The 17,380-nt window shown below is 36.9% G+C and overlaps 1 protein-coding gene across 1 annotated transcript in view; it reads right to left on the reverse strand.

Annotated features, from left to right (window-relative positions):
• Positions 1-17,380, reverse strand: part of TRIP11 (thyroid hormone receptor interactor 11) — a 39,641-nt gene extending 22,261 nt beyond the window's left edge. The window contains exons 1-8 of the mRNA XM_087725606.1: positions 17,014-17,380; positions 11,599-11,675; positions 11,340-11,450; positions 9,471-9,737; positions 7,295-7,363; positions 6,679-6,844; positions 4,306-4,626; positions 2,476-2,516 (exon numbers count right to left, since the gene is read on the reverse strand). Coding sequence (XP_087581732.1) covers positions 2,476-2,516; positions 4,306-4,626; positions 6,679-6,844; positions 7,295-7,363; positions 9,471-9,737; positions 11,340-11,450; positions 11,599-11,675; positions 17,014-17,155 — 1,194 coding nt within the window. The 5' untranslated portion in view covers positions 17,156-17,380. The remainder of the gene's footprint in view (positions 1-2,475; positions 2,517-4,305; positions 4,627-6,678; positions 6,845-7,294; positions 7,364-9,470; positions 9,738-11,339; positions 11,451-11,598; positions 11,676-17,013) is intronic.

The following is a 17,380-nucleotide window of genomic DNA, read 5'->3' on the forward strand; positions in this document are numbered from 1 at the left end:
TTTTGGATTCTTAATTATAAGAATCCTTTCTATTGGAAAAACATGGTAGGAAGGGATTTTGAAGGTTAGATACTAGAGGGAAGTAAAAGGAACAAAATATTATAATTAAAGGTGAAGAACATTCAATATCCTGAAGGATATTTTTGAACAATAGACCTTTAATGTTGGACATATTGAAGGTTATTTTTGAACAATAGATCCAAAAATGAATTTTAAGGGTGTAGAGATACGATGAGTTTAAAAGATGTTACAGAAGAGGAAAAAGTTCTATTGAACAAGCCTGAGACTGATCTGAAAGGAGGTTTAAAGATACAAGAATGGTATGAAAAAAGATGCTACACTGGACACAAAAAAGAAACTGGTTGATGCCTTAATAATTAAAAAGGATATTCAAATAACAAACCAAGAGAGTGACCTGATTAATTTTCCTATACTGGATTTACAAAAGAGGGATGTTTGAAGAATTTTGTTAGAAGAGACAAAGAGAAAAATGAAAAGATTTCAAATTTTAGACCATTATATGAAAAAACTAATGATTCAGATTGCTAAAAGTAAATGGAAGGAATATAAAGTTGGTTTATTTGGTTAAAATAGCTATATTGTTATCTTTTGTAACCTTTTATTGATCAAGACTGAAATGATGAGATTTTTAAGTACCTTTGTATGGAATGGTAATTTATGGAGTGATGGAATATGGGAAGAAGATACCATTTGCTGCATTTTAAGAAAAAGTGGTAAGTTACTAAAAAAATTATATTTGTTCTCTTTATATTTGTTTTCTCTTCCATTTTACTATATTATTTTTTCTTTCTTTTCTATTTTTCTATTTTCTTTTGCACCTTCATTTTTTTCTTTTTTGTTTTGTTAGTTGCAGTTTTTAATAAAATTACTATTAAAAAAGGATTTTTGTGTGTTCAATAACTGATTCTCTGAACTGCTTGCCTTATTCCAAAACGAGTTAAATTCAAATATTTGCCTGATGCTAAATTGAAAATAAAAGAGTATCCCTTTGTGGAAAATGTAAGCCAATGACTTCTTAAATGATATGTGCATACTGAAGGGGAAAAAGGGGGAGGGAAGAGGAAAAATATTGAGTTACAGAAACCAAGGTAAGGCACATTACTTGTTGTTTATGTTTACTCATACTGCAGCTCTGATATGAACTGGGCTATATTTAATATTTACTTTTGATTTTTTGTCATAACTGGTTGAATTATAATTGTCTTAACTTAAGCAATCCTAAAAAAGCTTTGTTCTTGTAGTGTTTTATAAATTTTAGTATTATTTATGTCCTTTTATAGTGAACTAACATCTCATAGCATTTACATAATTCATTGTAAAAGTATTTGTAATTTGATAGGTTTTGATGTTTTTTAATTCCTGTATTCTGTAATTTTACATTAATAATATTCTTTTTATCTTATCTTAGTCTATCAATATGATTTTGTTTATTTCAGACTGAAGTGATTAGTTGTATAGTTATATTAGTTATTAGTTTTGGAAGGTTAATGGTTTACAACTGTTGCTCTAAATTTTTTATTTATATAAGAACACTAGCTTTTCTAACATCTTAAAATGTAACAAAAATCTAATTATACTTACAGCATAGTTTTTGCATGCTATATTGCACTATACTCCATTTGATGCAGAAATGTTATACTTATTGGCAAACGACAAAATAAACATATAGTACTTATTTTTATTTATCAAATGTACATGGCCACTCATCTCACATAAGGTGACATTTGGCAGTGTACAATAAAACTAACAATTGGAACATAAAACCTGTTAAAACAATTAAATTAATTAAACATAATTAGCAACATGTTTGCATGGGAGTAGAACATAGTGTGATAAAAGGGGTAATGCAAGAACTACAGACCAAAAATATAGATAACTAAAGCTTGTATTTATGTGAATACAAATAATTATTCATAAGAACAATAGTAGTGCCAATTAAAAAAAATAGGTAGTATCATGTTTCTCCAAAAACACAACCCACCCCAATAATAAGCCCAACCCTAATTTTTTGGGGGTGGGCCTAATATTACCTCTACCCCAAAAATAAGTTCGGGGGGAATAGGTGTGGCCAACACAAGTGGCAGCGCAGGGGGGAAACTGTCCAGCTGCAGCCCGCTGGTTCCTTGTAACAGCGCAAATACCACTTTTGCCCTTCTCTTTCTGGGCGCAGTGCTTCTGCTTGATGGGCCGCTTATAGCTCACCAAGTCCAGCCTGCTGCACCTCAAAAAAAGTAAGACCACTTCGAAAATAAGCCCAAGTGCTTATTTTCAAGTCTAAAAGAAAATAAGACTTGGTCTTATTTTCTGAGAATTGTCTTTATTATAATCAAAATAGAACCAGGTTTCTTGATTTCAAAAACTTTATCTCATATAGCAAATATTTACTTCTATACAATAATACAATTTCAGGAACATTATTTTTTATTATTTTTATATTACCTTTTACATAGTTACCTGATTTAATGTTTTCAGTTTTGTTATTTCACTTTCTGCATCTGTAAAAATGTAAGCAGAAAGTTCATTGAAACAGAGAATTCAAATTGTTAATAGAATATTTCAAGTTTTATTTATTAAGTTTATATGCCGCTCATCTCACTCTGAAAAGTGACTCTGGGCAGCTTACAATTAAAATGATAAATATAACAAATATTATAAAGATTAACTACAAAGAGAAGCAGGGAAAAAAAGGAAGATCAATAAAGCAGTAGCATCTTCTCAGTTAATTCACTAACAACTTCCAACTTGGAGCACTCCCATTAAGGTCTCTGGACAACAGGCAGAGCTAGGTTTTATCTCTTTTCCAGAAAGCCAAAAATATGGGAGCAGACTTCAACCCAGGTAGACCTCAAATACAGACATATTTCATAATGTGGAGGTTATGTGTACCACTCTAGGAGCAGCTAAAAGTGGCCAGTGGCGGATTCTATATAAGCTATACCTTCCAAACACTCTTCATGGATAGCCCCACTTGAAGCTCCTTGCAATAGTCCAAAAGGGAAGGTGATTAAAGCATGAATGACTGAGTGCATGTTCTCACGATCCAGGAAAGGGTGCAAGCAAGAGTTGTAATTCCAGGATGACTCCAAGTTGTGCAACTTTATCTAGAACTATAGATGATGAACTCCCAGATCCCAAGAAACTCTGCAGTCACTCTCTCTTACCAAGCTTCAGCTGAAGCCCATTGTCCCCCTTCTAGACCCCTACAAATGCCAGCACCATGAGGGCAACTTCAGCATCACTTGGGTCAACCATGATGGAGATATACAGTTGAGCATCATCAGTGTACTGAAGATCTCTCGTCTCATGGTGTCCGATGATCTCACCCAGTGGTTTCATGTAGATACTAAAAACAAGCGGAGCAAGTGCCAATCCTGCAACACCCCACAAAGGACAATCCATGGGCTAGACCTCTTACTCCCTTATCAACCCTGACTGGGACCAGCTTGGAAGGAGCTGAATCAGCAGAAAACTGGGTCCCTCAACCTCAAATGCTGCAGCTGACCCAAAAGGATGCTATGGTCAATAATACTGAAAGCTGCCCAAAGATCAAAGAGATCCAGATAGAGGCATTACCCATATCCCACTCTTGCTAGAAATCATCTATAATGCAACCAATATTATTTCTTTCCCAAACTAATTAAACAGGTCTGAAACCCAACTGGAAGGGGTCTAGATAATTCACTTCATCTAGGATCCTCTGGAGCTGCAATGTGACCACCTTTCTACCACCTTCCCTAAAAAGGGAAGGTGAGAAACTAGATGAAAAATTGTCCAGATAGGTGGAGTCAAGTGATGGTTTCTTGAAATATACTGAGTAAAAGTACAGCAACAATTAAATATGACAAGTCCATTTATTATCATCTTTTGTAGCATTTCAATACAATTTGGGGTAGGAAGAAAGACAGCCAAAAGAACTGTTTTTCAATATAATAAAGTACAGCAATACAAACAGGCCAACGGGTTTGGGATTTGTTTCCCCTTAAACTTCTTTTTCTAGAAAGGCTTGATCATCTCTTTTTAGGTATGAATATTTTCCTCACATACAATACTTGGATTAGGAATCAAAAAGCAGTATAGGAATCAACCACTTTTCAGCTTTCTTCTTTGAGCAGCAGCTTCTAATGCTGAAAGAGGCAGAGGAAACCACGAAAGGAAAGTACCAGAATAGAACACTGCTAAATGAAGAAGCACTTTGTGCATAAATCTCCAATCTTTGTTTCATGGAACTGTGTTCAGATGTTAAAATACAATATATCATATGGTGAATTTGCAGTGTTTTCATACCAAGTAGTGCTTGTTGCAATCGTTCCACTTCAGCCTTCAACGATTCTTCTACAAAACTAGGGACTTCCTCTACTTTTACACTGGCCTGTTTTTCAGGAATAGATATTTGGCATTCAGATTTTAGACTTTCGTATTCTTCTCTTACTTGATTTTTCTCTTTTTTTACAAATTCAAGTTCTTTCAAGAGAATATCTTTCTCCTCTTCTGCTGAAGACAATTGTTGACTTAAACATTCCACTTTAATTTGTAAGTCACTCAGGTTTTGTGGTTTTGATCCATTTTGTAGATCTATTTCAGAAGACGCTTCAGTATTTCCACCAACTAAGCAAGGAAACATAAATTTATATTAGAACCCAGAAGCACTGTATAATAATGCTATAATTATTATATTGAGTACATAAATAAAAATAACAAAATTAAAACATCAATCAAAATATTTTGTAAAATTCAATATTTCTTAATTTCTTCTGCATGAAAATTAAAAACAAGTATTTTGCAAAGCTTTTTGCAGCATTTCTACTGGTGCTGTCAAGTCTTATTTGTAGAAACTCACAGCCATGGTTTGGTTACCGGTAAATTAGAATTTTCACTGCCAATGATAAGGAAGCAATGTACTTGATTGCTTACTGCACTACAAAAATGTCTGGATTGTATATATTCTCATAGTTTTAAATTAAGCTTTATTTCTCATGACCTACTGATTTAATGGATACTTTTCCATTAGTAGTTACAATGGAGAGTAGTCATTATAAACACAGCAGGCATTCTGTGTTTATATAACATGAAGAGAGATGCATTGCAAGGCCTTTCTGTTGGATTTGCAAATATTGCTAAATACTTGAAACAAACATAATATGCCCTGCATGCATATCTTCCTTACTTTTCCTCTTTTCCATTGTAGAGAAACTACACAGAAAACAATAGATATCTTGGATATCTTTAATAGTATAAAATGGAGAACACATGAATATGAAGAACTAGGAAGTACAACATCATTAATGCCATTAATGCCAAACAACTATACCCTAAGTTTTAAAGAAATTAACTGAAGGATTATCAATTAATTTTATCAATGTTTCACTTTACATAAAAATTTTATTTATGAATGAAATTTGTAAGGTTGCCCAACTCATACTTATGACTCTAGGTGAGCTATATGCACAGAAAAAATAGACAAAATGAAACAAAAAATGAAAAGTAATAAAAAACCAAAATATCAAAAACGATCATAAAAATAGTTAAGGATGGATGAGAGAGGTAATCACTCTATAGGAAAACAGGCTCAATTACCACCTATCCTGTACAATATACAAGAGAACAAGCATGCTTTCACAACTCTACAAAAGGCTAACAGTTTTGGGATTTGTGATCTGAATCTCAGTGGATGAAATTCCAAGGCTAACAGGAGAATCAATAGCAATGTTCCTTACATTCACATCATGCCACTATTACTCTGAGATCCTGCTCTACTTCCACCACCCCAATGTACTTCACACACTCAATGGCTCAAGTCAGGCCCTTAATTGCAATAGTAGCCATGAATTCCTAAACCATTTCCAACTTTATGCTCAAGATAGATTTGTTTGTTGGTTTGTTTATTCATTTATATATTTATCATATTTATACATATGACCAATTTACTTCAAGTTAAGTCCCCAAGACCATAAGCCTGAGAAACTCAACCATCAATGTGGTCATGGTGTCCAATCATTTCCACATTTATAAAGCTCCCTTTTAAACTCATTTACAGTTGGACATAACAGAGAACAAATAAATGATTTTTAAAAATTATTTCTTGCAGGTTACCAGCCAGCCAAACAGAATCAAAGAATCAAGATTTAGCTTAAGGAACTTCTTTACTGATGCTATTTTTAGTATTTGTGTCACAATGTTGCACTTTGGTACTTAACAGGCAAAGCATGTATCATAACATTATAATACATATTTTGTCATCCTGACAAAATCTGTGTTTTCTGTAAGAGGTTTGTATGGTAGCATCAAGTCTCTGAAATAATCCCAATTAAAAAATATTTCTAGCATTGGAAGTACAGCATTTCCAGTTTCAGGACTAGAGATATTTATGTTTCCAAGGATTTTAACTGGCCATATAATTTCACTGATTATAATGAATGTTTCCTGTTTCACAAATATTATAGTTCCAGTTTTTCTTACGAGAACTGTACTGGTAAGTTAGAAGGGTTATACCTATGAAGATATTATTCATTTTGGGTGCTCAGTAGTCCAGAATTTGCAAATTATATAAACTACTGCTTGGAATAAAATTATACTTGAAATCAGGTACTCTTTCTACATGCTTAATATGATAACAACTTTTTAAAAATCCTTTTGGAATTCTGAAGAATAAACAAAAACCTTTCTGTAATTGATCCTCCAATTCTTCTATTCGTTCCTCATATTCACTTAGTTCTTCTCTATGACGTCGGCTTATCTCTGTTAATTTCTGATGGTGTGCATCTTGCAATACTGAAAGCTCATGCTGGTGCTTGTCTATTTCTTGGCTCAACTTGTGTTTCACTTCCTAAAATGTGTAATTAATGAAAAGTAAATTTCATGATTTGAAAGTTTAAAGTTCATTATGGTTTAAAATTTTAAATTTAAAGTTTAAAGTTCATTCTGGGATACTTAATTCATTAACAATGCAAAATATCTGAAGACTCACTCACTTATAAAGGAAAATATGAAACTTTTAGTAAAAAAATGTCCATGAGTGATTCTGATATTGTACCTTGTTGTTTTATTAAGGAGCACTCAAAAGATACAATGCAAATCGTTGCTTTCCTTCATAAGAAAGCATTATTTCTAAATATTTCAAGATGTATATTTATATTCATAGTCATATTCAAATATTTTATTCAAAATAACTTCAAAAAGCATTCATAAATGTCCCTGCATTAGAGGATTATCCTAAATCTATAGCAATTATGAGTGATCTCACTTAAGAAAAAAGGGGTGGGTGTTGTTTTTTTACCTTGATAATATTTTGCAGCTTGCAGATTTCATTTTGATCTGTACTGTTTTCTCCTTGAGGCTTAGAAAACTAAATGAGATGATGGAGAAAAAAGATTTAAAATGCTGAAAGTAGTTTACGCTTAACAAATTTAAAAAATGATGTGCAGCAGCAACAAGGCAGGATCTTAAGAAAATTATTCTTGAATGGTATTTAATAATCAAAAGTTTCAAGCTATATGACGAGTGTGGCTTAGTGAACAGAACACCAGGAACCACCACAAGGATTAAGCACGTGTCTTATGTTATACAAATTGCATCTGTTAGCTTCAATTCAGTTAATAATTTAGGAGCTTCATAAGCTAAAGCTCAGCTCTATGTGCAGCAGTTTACAATTTGCCTTTTTTCCCCCACCCTGCCTCATTAAACATACTGAAACAATGCATTCCCAATATAAACTTATGATTCATGTTTATGCTGAAAGATGAAACTTTTACAGAAATATACACAGCTAACTATTCAGAAATCCTGATGCTGGGGGGTGGGGGGGCTGCAACATAGTTATCAATGTTGGTACAGGTAATCCTCAGCTTACGACCAAAATTGAGCCCAAAATTTATGTTGCTAAGTAAGAAATTTGTTCAGTGAGTTTTGCCTCGTGTTACAACTTTTTTCACCACATTTGTTAAGTGAATCACTGCAGTTCTTAAATTAGCAATACAGTTGTTAAGTAAACGTGAGTCGGTTGTCAAGCATATGAATGCAAATCATGTGACCATTGGGATGATGCAATAATCATAAGTGAAAAGGTCATGCCATTTTTTTCAGTACTGTTTTAACTTTGAATGGTCACTAAATTACCTGTTGTAAGTCGAGGACTACCTGTATATTTTTTATTCATTGCCACAAATAAAAAAAATATGTAATGATATACAATTAAATTACAAACCTGCAGAATTGTGGACTCTGAATCAAATATTAAACAGAACACTGTCACTGGAAATAAACAACTCTTGTGCCACTCAGGCAAGTTCCATTAATATTAAATTTAGAAATTAGATAATTAATAATACCTCTCTTACTAAGTCATACTGCCATTTAAAGGAAAAAGGCAGGGAGCAGATCAGGTGGAGCTGGCTGGTTGGGGAGGGGGGAATCATGGCTGCTTAGGTGGCTGCCACTGCTACCAGCAGCTTGAATGACCCAACTGAAGCCGGAGTTCATCACTACAGGGGAGAAATGAGAGGCCCTGCTGTCCCGCAGAGCCTGCCACTACTTGAGTGGGGAGGAAGAGGAGAAGAATGGCAAGACCAAGGGAGCAGGTCAGGTGGGGCTGGCTGGTTGGGGAGAGGAGGATCATGGCTGCTCAGGTGACTCCTGCTCCCCCTGCCACTGCCAGCAGCATGAGTGCCCCAGCTGAACCAGGGATCGCAGTCTCTCTCTCTCTCAACCACACACACAGTTTGAAGAGCCCCCCCTCCTCCCTCTGTCTCCCTGCAGCGGCAGTTGCAGTGCTTCAGTGCCTGGCGGAGCACTCAAGTAAGCTGGTGCAGGTTAGCTCCACGCCCCCTGACTAACTTAGTCCTCCACTCACCACCACCTCGCTTTGTGGCCGCTGCACCAGTGCATTGCTCAGCCTCCTGCTAGGTTATGGCGCCAAGCGAGAAGTGATGAAGAATGAAGACTGAAGCAAGGCGGGGGGGTGGAGGAGGAAGCAAGGCAGGGGGTGCGGAGTTGCCCCACCCTGGCTTACCTAAGGGCCTTGCAGCCAGACCACCCATACCAAACCCTCAACCACCATCCTAGGGCAGTCACACCTCTTCACTAACCTGCTTTCCAGGAACGTTCTCTGTCACCGCGTGCAGGGCAACTAAAGTAGTCTGTGGAACTACAGTAAAAAAAATAGTTCAGGTCTTCCAACTTCTCACAGAAAAAAAATGATCTCGTGAGGTTGGACGGTCTGAACTATTTTTTTTACCATAGTCCCACAGATTACTGGCGATGGAGAACTGACCCTGTCTGCGCTTGCAGGGATGGTGTGGGTCGGGCCGAAGAGACACGGGTCAGACCTTATAGTTTCCAGGATGGCCATACAGCTGAATTCGGCTTCATTGTGGGCTGGATCTGGCCCCTGGGCCTTGAGTTTGACACCCCTGATATATGTAATCTATATTACGTTAATCTGAAAAGAGACACACCTGTGCAATCTGCTTCCAGTGCTCAATTTCAGATTCGAGCCTAGAAATTTCACTGGACAGTCTGTTTATTTCTTGTTGAGACCAGATCACATCTCCAAAATCCATATCATCTCTATGAAAATCAGAAGAATGATGTCTAACAACAGGAACAAAAGAAGCTGATGGAGAAACAACGGGTTTTAACTGTGATGACTGAGCAGCTGACTGTACTTTCTGTAGTTGCTCCTGTAAAGCATTCTGCCTGGCTTTAAGATGGCTGATTTCCACCTAGATCAAGACATGTACATTTCAGTAAAGAAAATGTTCAATCCAACATTAATGGTGACTTTTAATTTCAATTTATCTTTTAAATATTGTTTAATTTAGCTAACAGCTACTAAAATTATCCTTATTGCATTAAAATATTTCATTAATTGTACCTTTTTCTTTTGTTTCAGTACTAAGAAGAATCCCTTAAATTAAGACCAACTTCTTTCAATTGCATGGGCATTTCCTTGTCAGTTTTTGTCAACAACATAGTGGTTATCCACTACACTCTTGAGACTTTTATTTCTGGCTTCCCAGGATAAGATTTGGTTATCTCCCATCTGAAAACTAATCAAGCCACTTTTACTTATCTTGTTCATAATAGAATAGAATAATAGAGTTGGAAGGGACCTTGGAGGTTTTCTAGACCAACCCCCTGCTTAGGCAGGAAACCACTTCAGACAAATGGTTATCCAACATCTTAAAAACTTCCAGTGTTGGAGCATTCACAACTTCTGGAGGCAAGTTGTTCCACTGATTAATTGTTCTAACTGTCAGGAAATTTATCCTTAATTCTAAGTTGCTTCTCTCCTTGATTAGTTCCACCCACTGCTTCTTGTCCTACCTTCAGGTGCTTTGGAGAATAGACTCCCTCTTCTTTGCAGCAGCCCCTGAGATATTGGAAGACTGCTATCATAGTTCAAAGCCTTTATTGTCATTGTACTTCAAGTATACAACAGAATTGGTTATCATGTCACCCCTAGTCCTTTTTTCATCAGACTAGGCATACCCAGTTCCAACAACCATACATCAATCTTACATGAATAATATCGTCAAGGCTGCTGAATAGTATCACTTATGTGATTATTTTTTTATCAGAATCCTACAATAAGGCCTCCATGAAATCAATTACCATATTTTTCAGATTATAAGATGCACCTAGTTTTGGGGAGGAAATAAGGAGGGGAAAAAATCTGCCTCTGCCTCCCAGTAATTTCCCTCCTTGTAGCAAACAGCAAACAGCCTGGTCAGTTTCTGCACAGCCTGATTTAGCACAAGCAACTGATTCACAGTTGGATCTGCCTCCCGGAATACCGCATATCAGCTGTTGAAACATAGTCTATGCTGTACTGATTTTTATATATCTATATACCATATTACTAGGGTTCAATACTCTACAGCAGTGTTTCTCAACCTTGGCCACTTGAAGATGTCCGGACTTCAACCATGGAATTCTGGGAGTTGAAGTCCGGACATCTTCAAGTGGCCAAGGTTGAGAAACACTGCTCTAGAGAAATTTCAGCAATCTCCCTGAACTAATTCCAGATTTCATAAAGAACAGTAGCTATTCCTGTTTCAAAAAAAGTTATATTACCAATGAACCATAAGCTTTCTTAAACATAAGTAGAACAATATAAAGACAACATAAAGAATATCTTGTTATGCCAATTCTTAACAATTCAAGGTAAAGTATGACTTGTAGAAAGGTTTGATGCCACATAACACACCTTTACAAGAAACAGCCATGTTGCATCCCTGTCTTTACAAAATAGGTTGCCATCCTATTTAGTATATAAAGTCACAAAATTAAACATTGTTCAACTAGCTTGAGCCATCATTTACCTCTTTCTGCTGTAGCTGATTGCGGTAATCTATAGATTTTTGCTTTATCTGAAGCTCTGCTACTTCGTTCTTTTCTTCAAGATCATTACAAATCTTTTTCAACCTTTCATTCTAGAGAAAAATGCATTGAAACATTAATAAACAAGAGCCTAAAACTAATTTAACCCAGAATACATACTAGGTCTGACTTCCAAACACAAGAACAAATATGTATTTTTTTCTATTTGCTTTTATTTGTTTTTTAGAAATAGCATCCTACCTCTGATCGCAGTGTGGAATGAAGGCTTTCTACATCTTTCAGACTATTGTCAGATACAGGAAAATCAACTGCAGCACCTGAAAAGAGCAGAAAGGGAAAGAAGATGAAGATATTATATAGTCATTCTCTCTCTCCCTCCCCCCTCTCTATCTCTCTCTCTCTCACACACACACACACATTACACCACCACAAGTACCAAACATGGGATTTCTATTTAATTCTAGGGAGATGAAAGTGCCTCACTTTGAATGACCTTTAATATCTTTTGCAGATAACATTGATCAAATCTGCCTTTACATTTCAGCATTAAGCCAACAGTGGGATGTGACTCCAAAAATGCAAATGCACCAAAACAAATAGAATTGTGGAACTCACAATAAGTATTTATTCAACTATATCTTTCTTTAAATAGATTTCCACCCTTGAGTCCTGCACTCTTTGAACAGAACTCAGAAAAAATTATGATAGGTTCAGACCAATCAATAAGAATGATTAGGGGACTAGAAACTAAGTCCTATGAAAAGACATTAAAAGAGATGAGCAAGTTTAATCTAGAAAAATATATCCAACTTTGGGGGGGGGGGATACAATTGCACTGTTCAAATCCCAATGATCATACATAAAGTCAAGAATTGCTCTTTCTCATTCCAAAGTTCAGACACAGAAACTTTACTAGATATCACACACAAAAAAACCCAGCCCAACAGTGTGACAGTGGAACCAAATACCCAACAAAGTGCCAGGCTCCTCTTTCACAAATTCCTCTTCCTTTTGCTCCTTTTGTTCAACAGAAGGCTAGACTGCAATCCATCTGGTATCCCTGCATTGAACAGATGTTAGACGCAATAGCCTAAATGGCCCCTTTTAACTGTATGATTGAATGACTAAATCAGTTAGGCAAGACTCAACCCAAAATTAAAGGAGATTATCTACTGCATATATATCTCCTTTAGATGAGGTGAGGTATATTCCACCCTGCTTTAAAAAAGCCAGTTATAAGTCTACTCTTGAAGAAACATTTCCTTGCATCAGAAGATTGAGCAATTATAAGTCAGTTTCAAGCATCCCATTTCACAAAAGCAACTGAGAATTTAGCAGCTTCACAATTCCAGGTGCTTCTGGATACTGTTTATCTGGCTAATTTCAATTGGACTTTCAGTTGGCAAAGCCACAGTAGCCAAAAATTGGAAGAGACGGGGTTACATACAATAGCAAAGAACTGAAATCTAACAAACTGTACAAACTATTGCATAATATCCATAATTTCCCATGCTAGAGAAATATAATACTTAGGTTCGTCCAATGTAGATTTGAGTCCTCTAGGTAAAGGGAAATATTAGACATTCAAACTGGCTTTAGAAAAGACTGAGGAAGAAGATACATTATTGCTGTGGCATGCTGTATAAATGAGAAAGCCAAAAATCCTCAGAAATAGTCAAAATATGCTTCACTTACTACACAAAACCTTTGAGTTACGTCAGCTCTGAGAATGTCCTTAAGAAAAAGAAATCCCAGAATATTATACTGTCCTCATGCCAAATCTATGTGCAGGACAGATAGCCACAAGCCAAACAGAACATGGCAAAACAGACTGGCTCTGGTGTGGTCAAGTGGTCAAGTAATAAGAAAGACTGCATACTCTCTCCTTATTTATTCAAGCTGTATTCTGAATACAGGTAGTCTTACGACCATTCATTTAGTGACTATTCAAAGTTACAACAGCATTAAAAAAAAGCAATTTATGACCAATCCTTGTACTTAGGACCATCACAGGATTGCTGTGGTCACCTGAACATCATTTGGATGCTTAACAACCAGCAGGTATTTATGATATTTGAAGTGTCCCAAGGTCACATGATCATCATTTGCAACCTTCCCAGCTGGTTTCTGACAAGAAAAGTCAACAGGGAAACTGCCAGGAGGTTATAAGACACAGTCATTTGATCTCTTGCTTAGTGACCCTGGCAAATATATTTATAAAATCAAATGCAATCGTGTGAAACCTGATTTAATGACTGCCCTGCTTAACAACAAATGTTCTGGCCCCAATATTGGTCATATGGCGAGGAATGCCTGTATACTGTACATTGAATTGGAAACAATGAGCATGGTTTTAAAACTGAAGAAAGAAACATGAATAATCTGCCCCTTGAGGTTAACATAATTTAGATAATTGCACAGCCACCCAGTCATAGTTGGGTGGCATGCAAGTTTAATTATTGTTGTTGTTGTTGTTGTTGTTGTTATTATTAACATTCAAATTATTTGCAAGATCTAGTAATAAAATAGTGAAAAACTAGGACTGTGGTTAATTAAAAAGACCATGTCAAAGGTTCAGTAAACAGCCTTAGAACTGACAATGAAAACACAGAAATAGTAGATATTTTCTGTTTTAGGATCAGCTCTCTACAGTAAAGGAACCATCAGTCAAAAATACACTACAAACTAGAACGTAGTGGGGTATAAATGAAATATACAGCATCTGATTATATTTTCAAATAAACTTTGTAAAAGATAATCAGATGCTATAACATGTCATTAGATTAGAGATTAGAATCATATAAACATTGGCTTTCCTTGTGACATTCCATAGATGTGAAAGATTGACCTTTGAAGAAGCAGAATAGAAAGAACACTAAATTTTGGTGTTGGAAAAACAATAAATAGCAATGAAAACAAACAAATGGATCAGGGAATAAATCAGAATTCTTAGTCAAGGTGTAAATGACCAGGTTCAAGCTGTAAGAATTTGGATGCATTATGCAAAGACCTACATCCCCAGATAAATCCATAACATTGGGAAAAGAAGAAAGAAAGAGGCTAAAAGAGTAACCAGCAATAAGAAGGATGGAGTTGATTACAATAGTAATGAATACATCACTGAGAAACTTTAAAAGGCCAGACTGAATACAAGAGCATCCTGAAGAAAGTCTATCTATATGTTTGCAAAGAGAGGAAACAAACTTAAGACCACATAATCTATCAATTAATTTTCAATTTAGCTACTGAGGTCCTTTCTAACCAATCTGCCAGATTAATTTCAAATCTGGAACTATAATGCCAATCATCTGGTCTGCCTCTTTGGCGTACAAATTCATCCAGACAGTTTTTCTTGTTTGGCATCATATTTTGTAACACTCAGAGTATAGAAAAACAACAACTCCCTACAGGGACAACTATCAAAACAAGCCCAAAGCAGATAAGACATAAGGCTATATAAGCCCTCCCAACCAACTTTATTTCTTCAGAATAAAATAAAGAACTTCTACAACAAATTATGATATCTAAGAGGTGACTTTATTAATACGTGATTGTTGGGAAGGCCATGTCCATGCAAGAAAAGAATGAGTACTATACAAATAATGAGGTACAGAAAGAACCTATTATTTTTTTAGTTTCAAGAAATTATTTTGCGATAGTTTACTACCTTGTATACCTATGGCTTTTGCTTTGGATCTAAAATGGAGAATAGAATCTATTCTATAACCTGTATACTGTGCATATTAATTAAGCAGCTTTTCTGAAAAGAAAGTAATCCATATGGAAGAAAACACTAATCTGTACAGGAATTATGGAATGCTGCTGTTTTATATGAATGTAATACCATAATAATACTTATAACATGGGTCTTGGACTTTGGCATTTTCTCTCTTTTATCCCATCTGTTGTTATATAGCTTGCTATTGGTGTGGGGGGGTGTGTGTCTATGTTCAGATTCATCTGGTGTGTAAAGTGGACTGTAAGGCCTTGACCACTTTCCATATGGATTACATCAACATGCTGTATATGTGGCTGCATTTGAAGACTTCTCAGAAGCTATACCTGGTCCAGAAAATGGTGGTGCAAGCAGTTATCAGTGTCCCTAGGTTTACCCATATTGGACCTCTGTTGTGTGAGATGCAATGACTCCCAGTTTCCTTCTGGATGCAAGTCAAGATGCTGTTTATTACCTTTAAAAGCTTATACGCAATGAGGTCCGGTAATCTGCAGGGCTGCCACTCCCTACTAGACTAGATAGGGTGGGCATGTTCCTAGTCCCTTCCCTTAAATATTGCCATCTTATTGCTCTAGGAAGTATGTCTTTTCCATGGCAGTCTTTACCTTCCCAGCCTTCCTTAAAGTGCTGGGATAGTTTTAATTCATATATATATTGCTTTGCTTTAATTGTTGACCGAGAGAAACCCAGAGCTTGATATGTCGAGTGGCTACAGTATATAAATATTTTAAATACTGTAATTTTCAGAGTATAAGACGAACCTTTTTTCCTCAAAAAAGAGGCTGAAAATCTGGGTGCATCTTATACATTGAATACAGCATTTTTTGCCTCCCGAAGCCCCACCTCCTTCACCAAAATGGCAGTGCATACCTTTATGGAGGCTTTCAGAGAGCTCCTGAGGGCTGGGGAGGGCAGAAATGAGCAAAAAATGTGCCTTTTTTGCTCCCCCCCAGCCCCCAGCAGCACTCTATAAGCCTCCCTAAGGCTATCCATGCAATGTTTTTGCTTGTTTTGCCCCCCCCCCTCCCCAGCACTCTGCAAGCCCCCCAAGGCTATTCATGCCTTATTTTCTGAAAAAAAGGCGGGCGCGTTCTCGCAAAAAATGGGTCGTTTTTGGGAGGTTTGCAGAGTGCAAAAACTTTTTTTTTCCCTTTTGGAAATCTCTTTAACTGATTGATGAGAATTACATTGATCAAGTGCTGCACCAGCAGAAACAAAGTCTTAGGTGCTGCAGATTGTCAGCGATTTCCTTCTCCGGCACATGGATAAATACACCTGGAAACATCTACCTACCTACCTACTCTCTTTCTCTCCCTACCTACCTACTCTCTTTCTCTCTCTATTTCTCCCCCCCCCTCTACTTACCTACTGTATTTCTCTGTCTTTCTCTCCCTCTCTATCTACCTACCTACTTTAAAAAAAAAAAAGCCTCTTCAAAACCTTGGTGCGTCTTATACTCTGGTGCATTTTATACTCCAAAAAATACAGTCTATAATGAAAGTTGCAGTTCCACATTCTTTGTAGTATACCAGGTGGGAGATATTCTTTTGCTTGCTTGTTCCAACATTCAGAGTTGTTATTATTTAAGGGACAGAGGCTGAATTAAAAAAGAAAACATCCTACATTCAAAACAACTGCCTTCCTCTCTTTCAGAAGTACCTGGTCCAAGATCTCTTCCTTGTTTTTCCCACATAAGGGAAACATATGCCACCATTCTCCACCTGCAGGACACAGGTTAATATTTACAGAGAATATCTCCACAACCTCATTGGAGAAATTTTTTTTGGGGGGGAGGGGGAATCCCCATCGCCAAATCCGAAAACCTCTAACCTGTCATACCCTGACCTTCTGGGTCTTTGCCGCTTGATCCTAACCCTAACCCACCCACCCACCCCATCCCCATCTCCGCCTTTTCTTACCTCCCACCTCTTCTGTCCCTTCTAACAGCATATCCTTGGTGAAGCTGGAGATTTGCCCGGTTAGTGTCGACAAGCTGCCTCCGACCTGTCCCACCAGGGACTGGCCGAAACCCGCACCGAGGCCCCCCAGCCACGACGACATCCCAGTCCAGGCTCAACACAGTCCCCGGAGAAAGAGAGAAAGCACGGCAGTAACAATCAGCTGGGGTCTCCGACGCTGCTTTCCCACACCCAAGTCGGGTGCGTCCCTTCGGTTTAGTCGCTTCAAGCAGAGCAACAAGCTCCCGGGTGACTTTTTTGGGTAGGATTTCTACTGGCCAGCTGTCACGACCGGGGTTATTCAATCAGCTGTAAGGCCTCCAGATCG

The sequence above is a fragment of the Thamnophis sirtalis genome, unplaced genomic scaffold (assembly GCF_051295495.1).
Source record: "Thamnophis sirtalis isolate CommonGarterSnake01/CBP01778 unplaced genomic scaffold, rThaSir2_p1.2 scaffold_1, whole genome shotgun sequence".
NCBI classification, from domain to species: domain Eukaryota; kingdom Metazoa; phylum Chordata; class Lepidosauria; order Squamata; family Natricidae; genus Thamnophis; species Thamnophis sirtalis.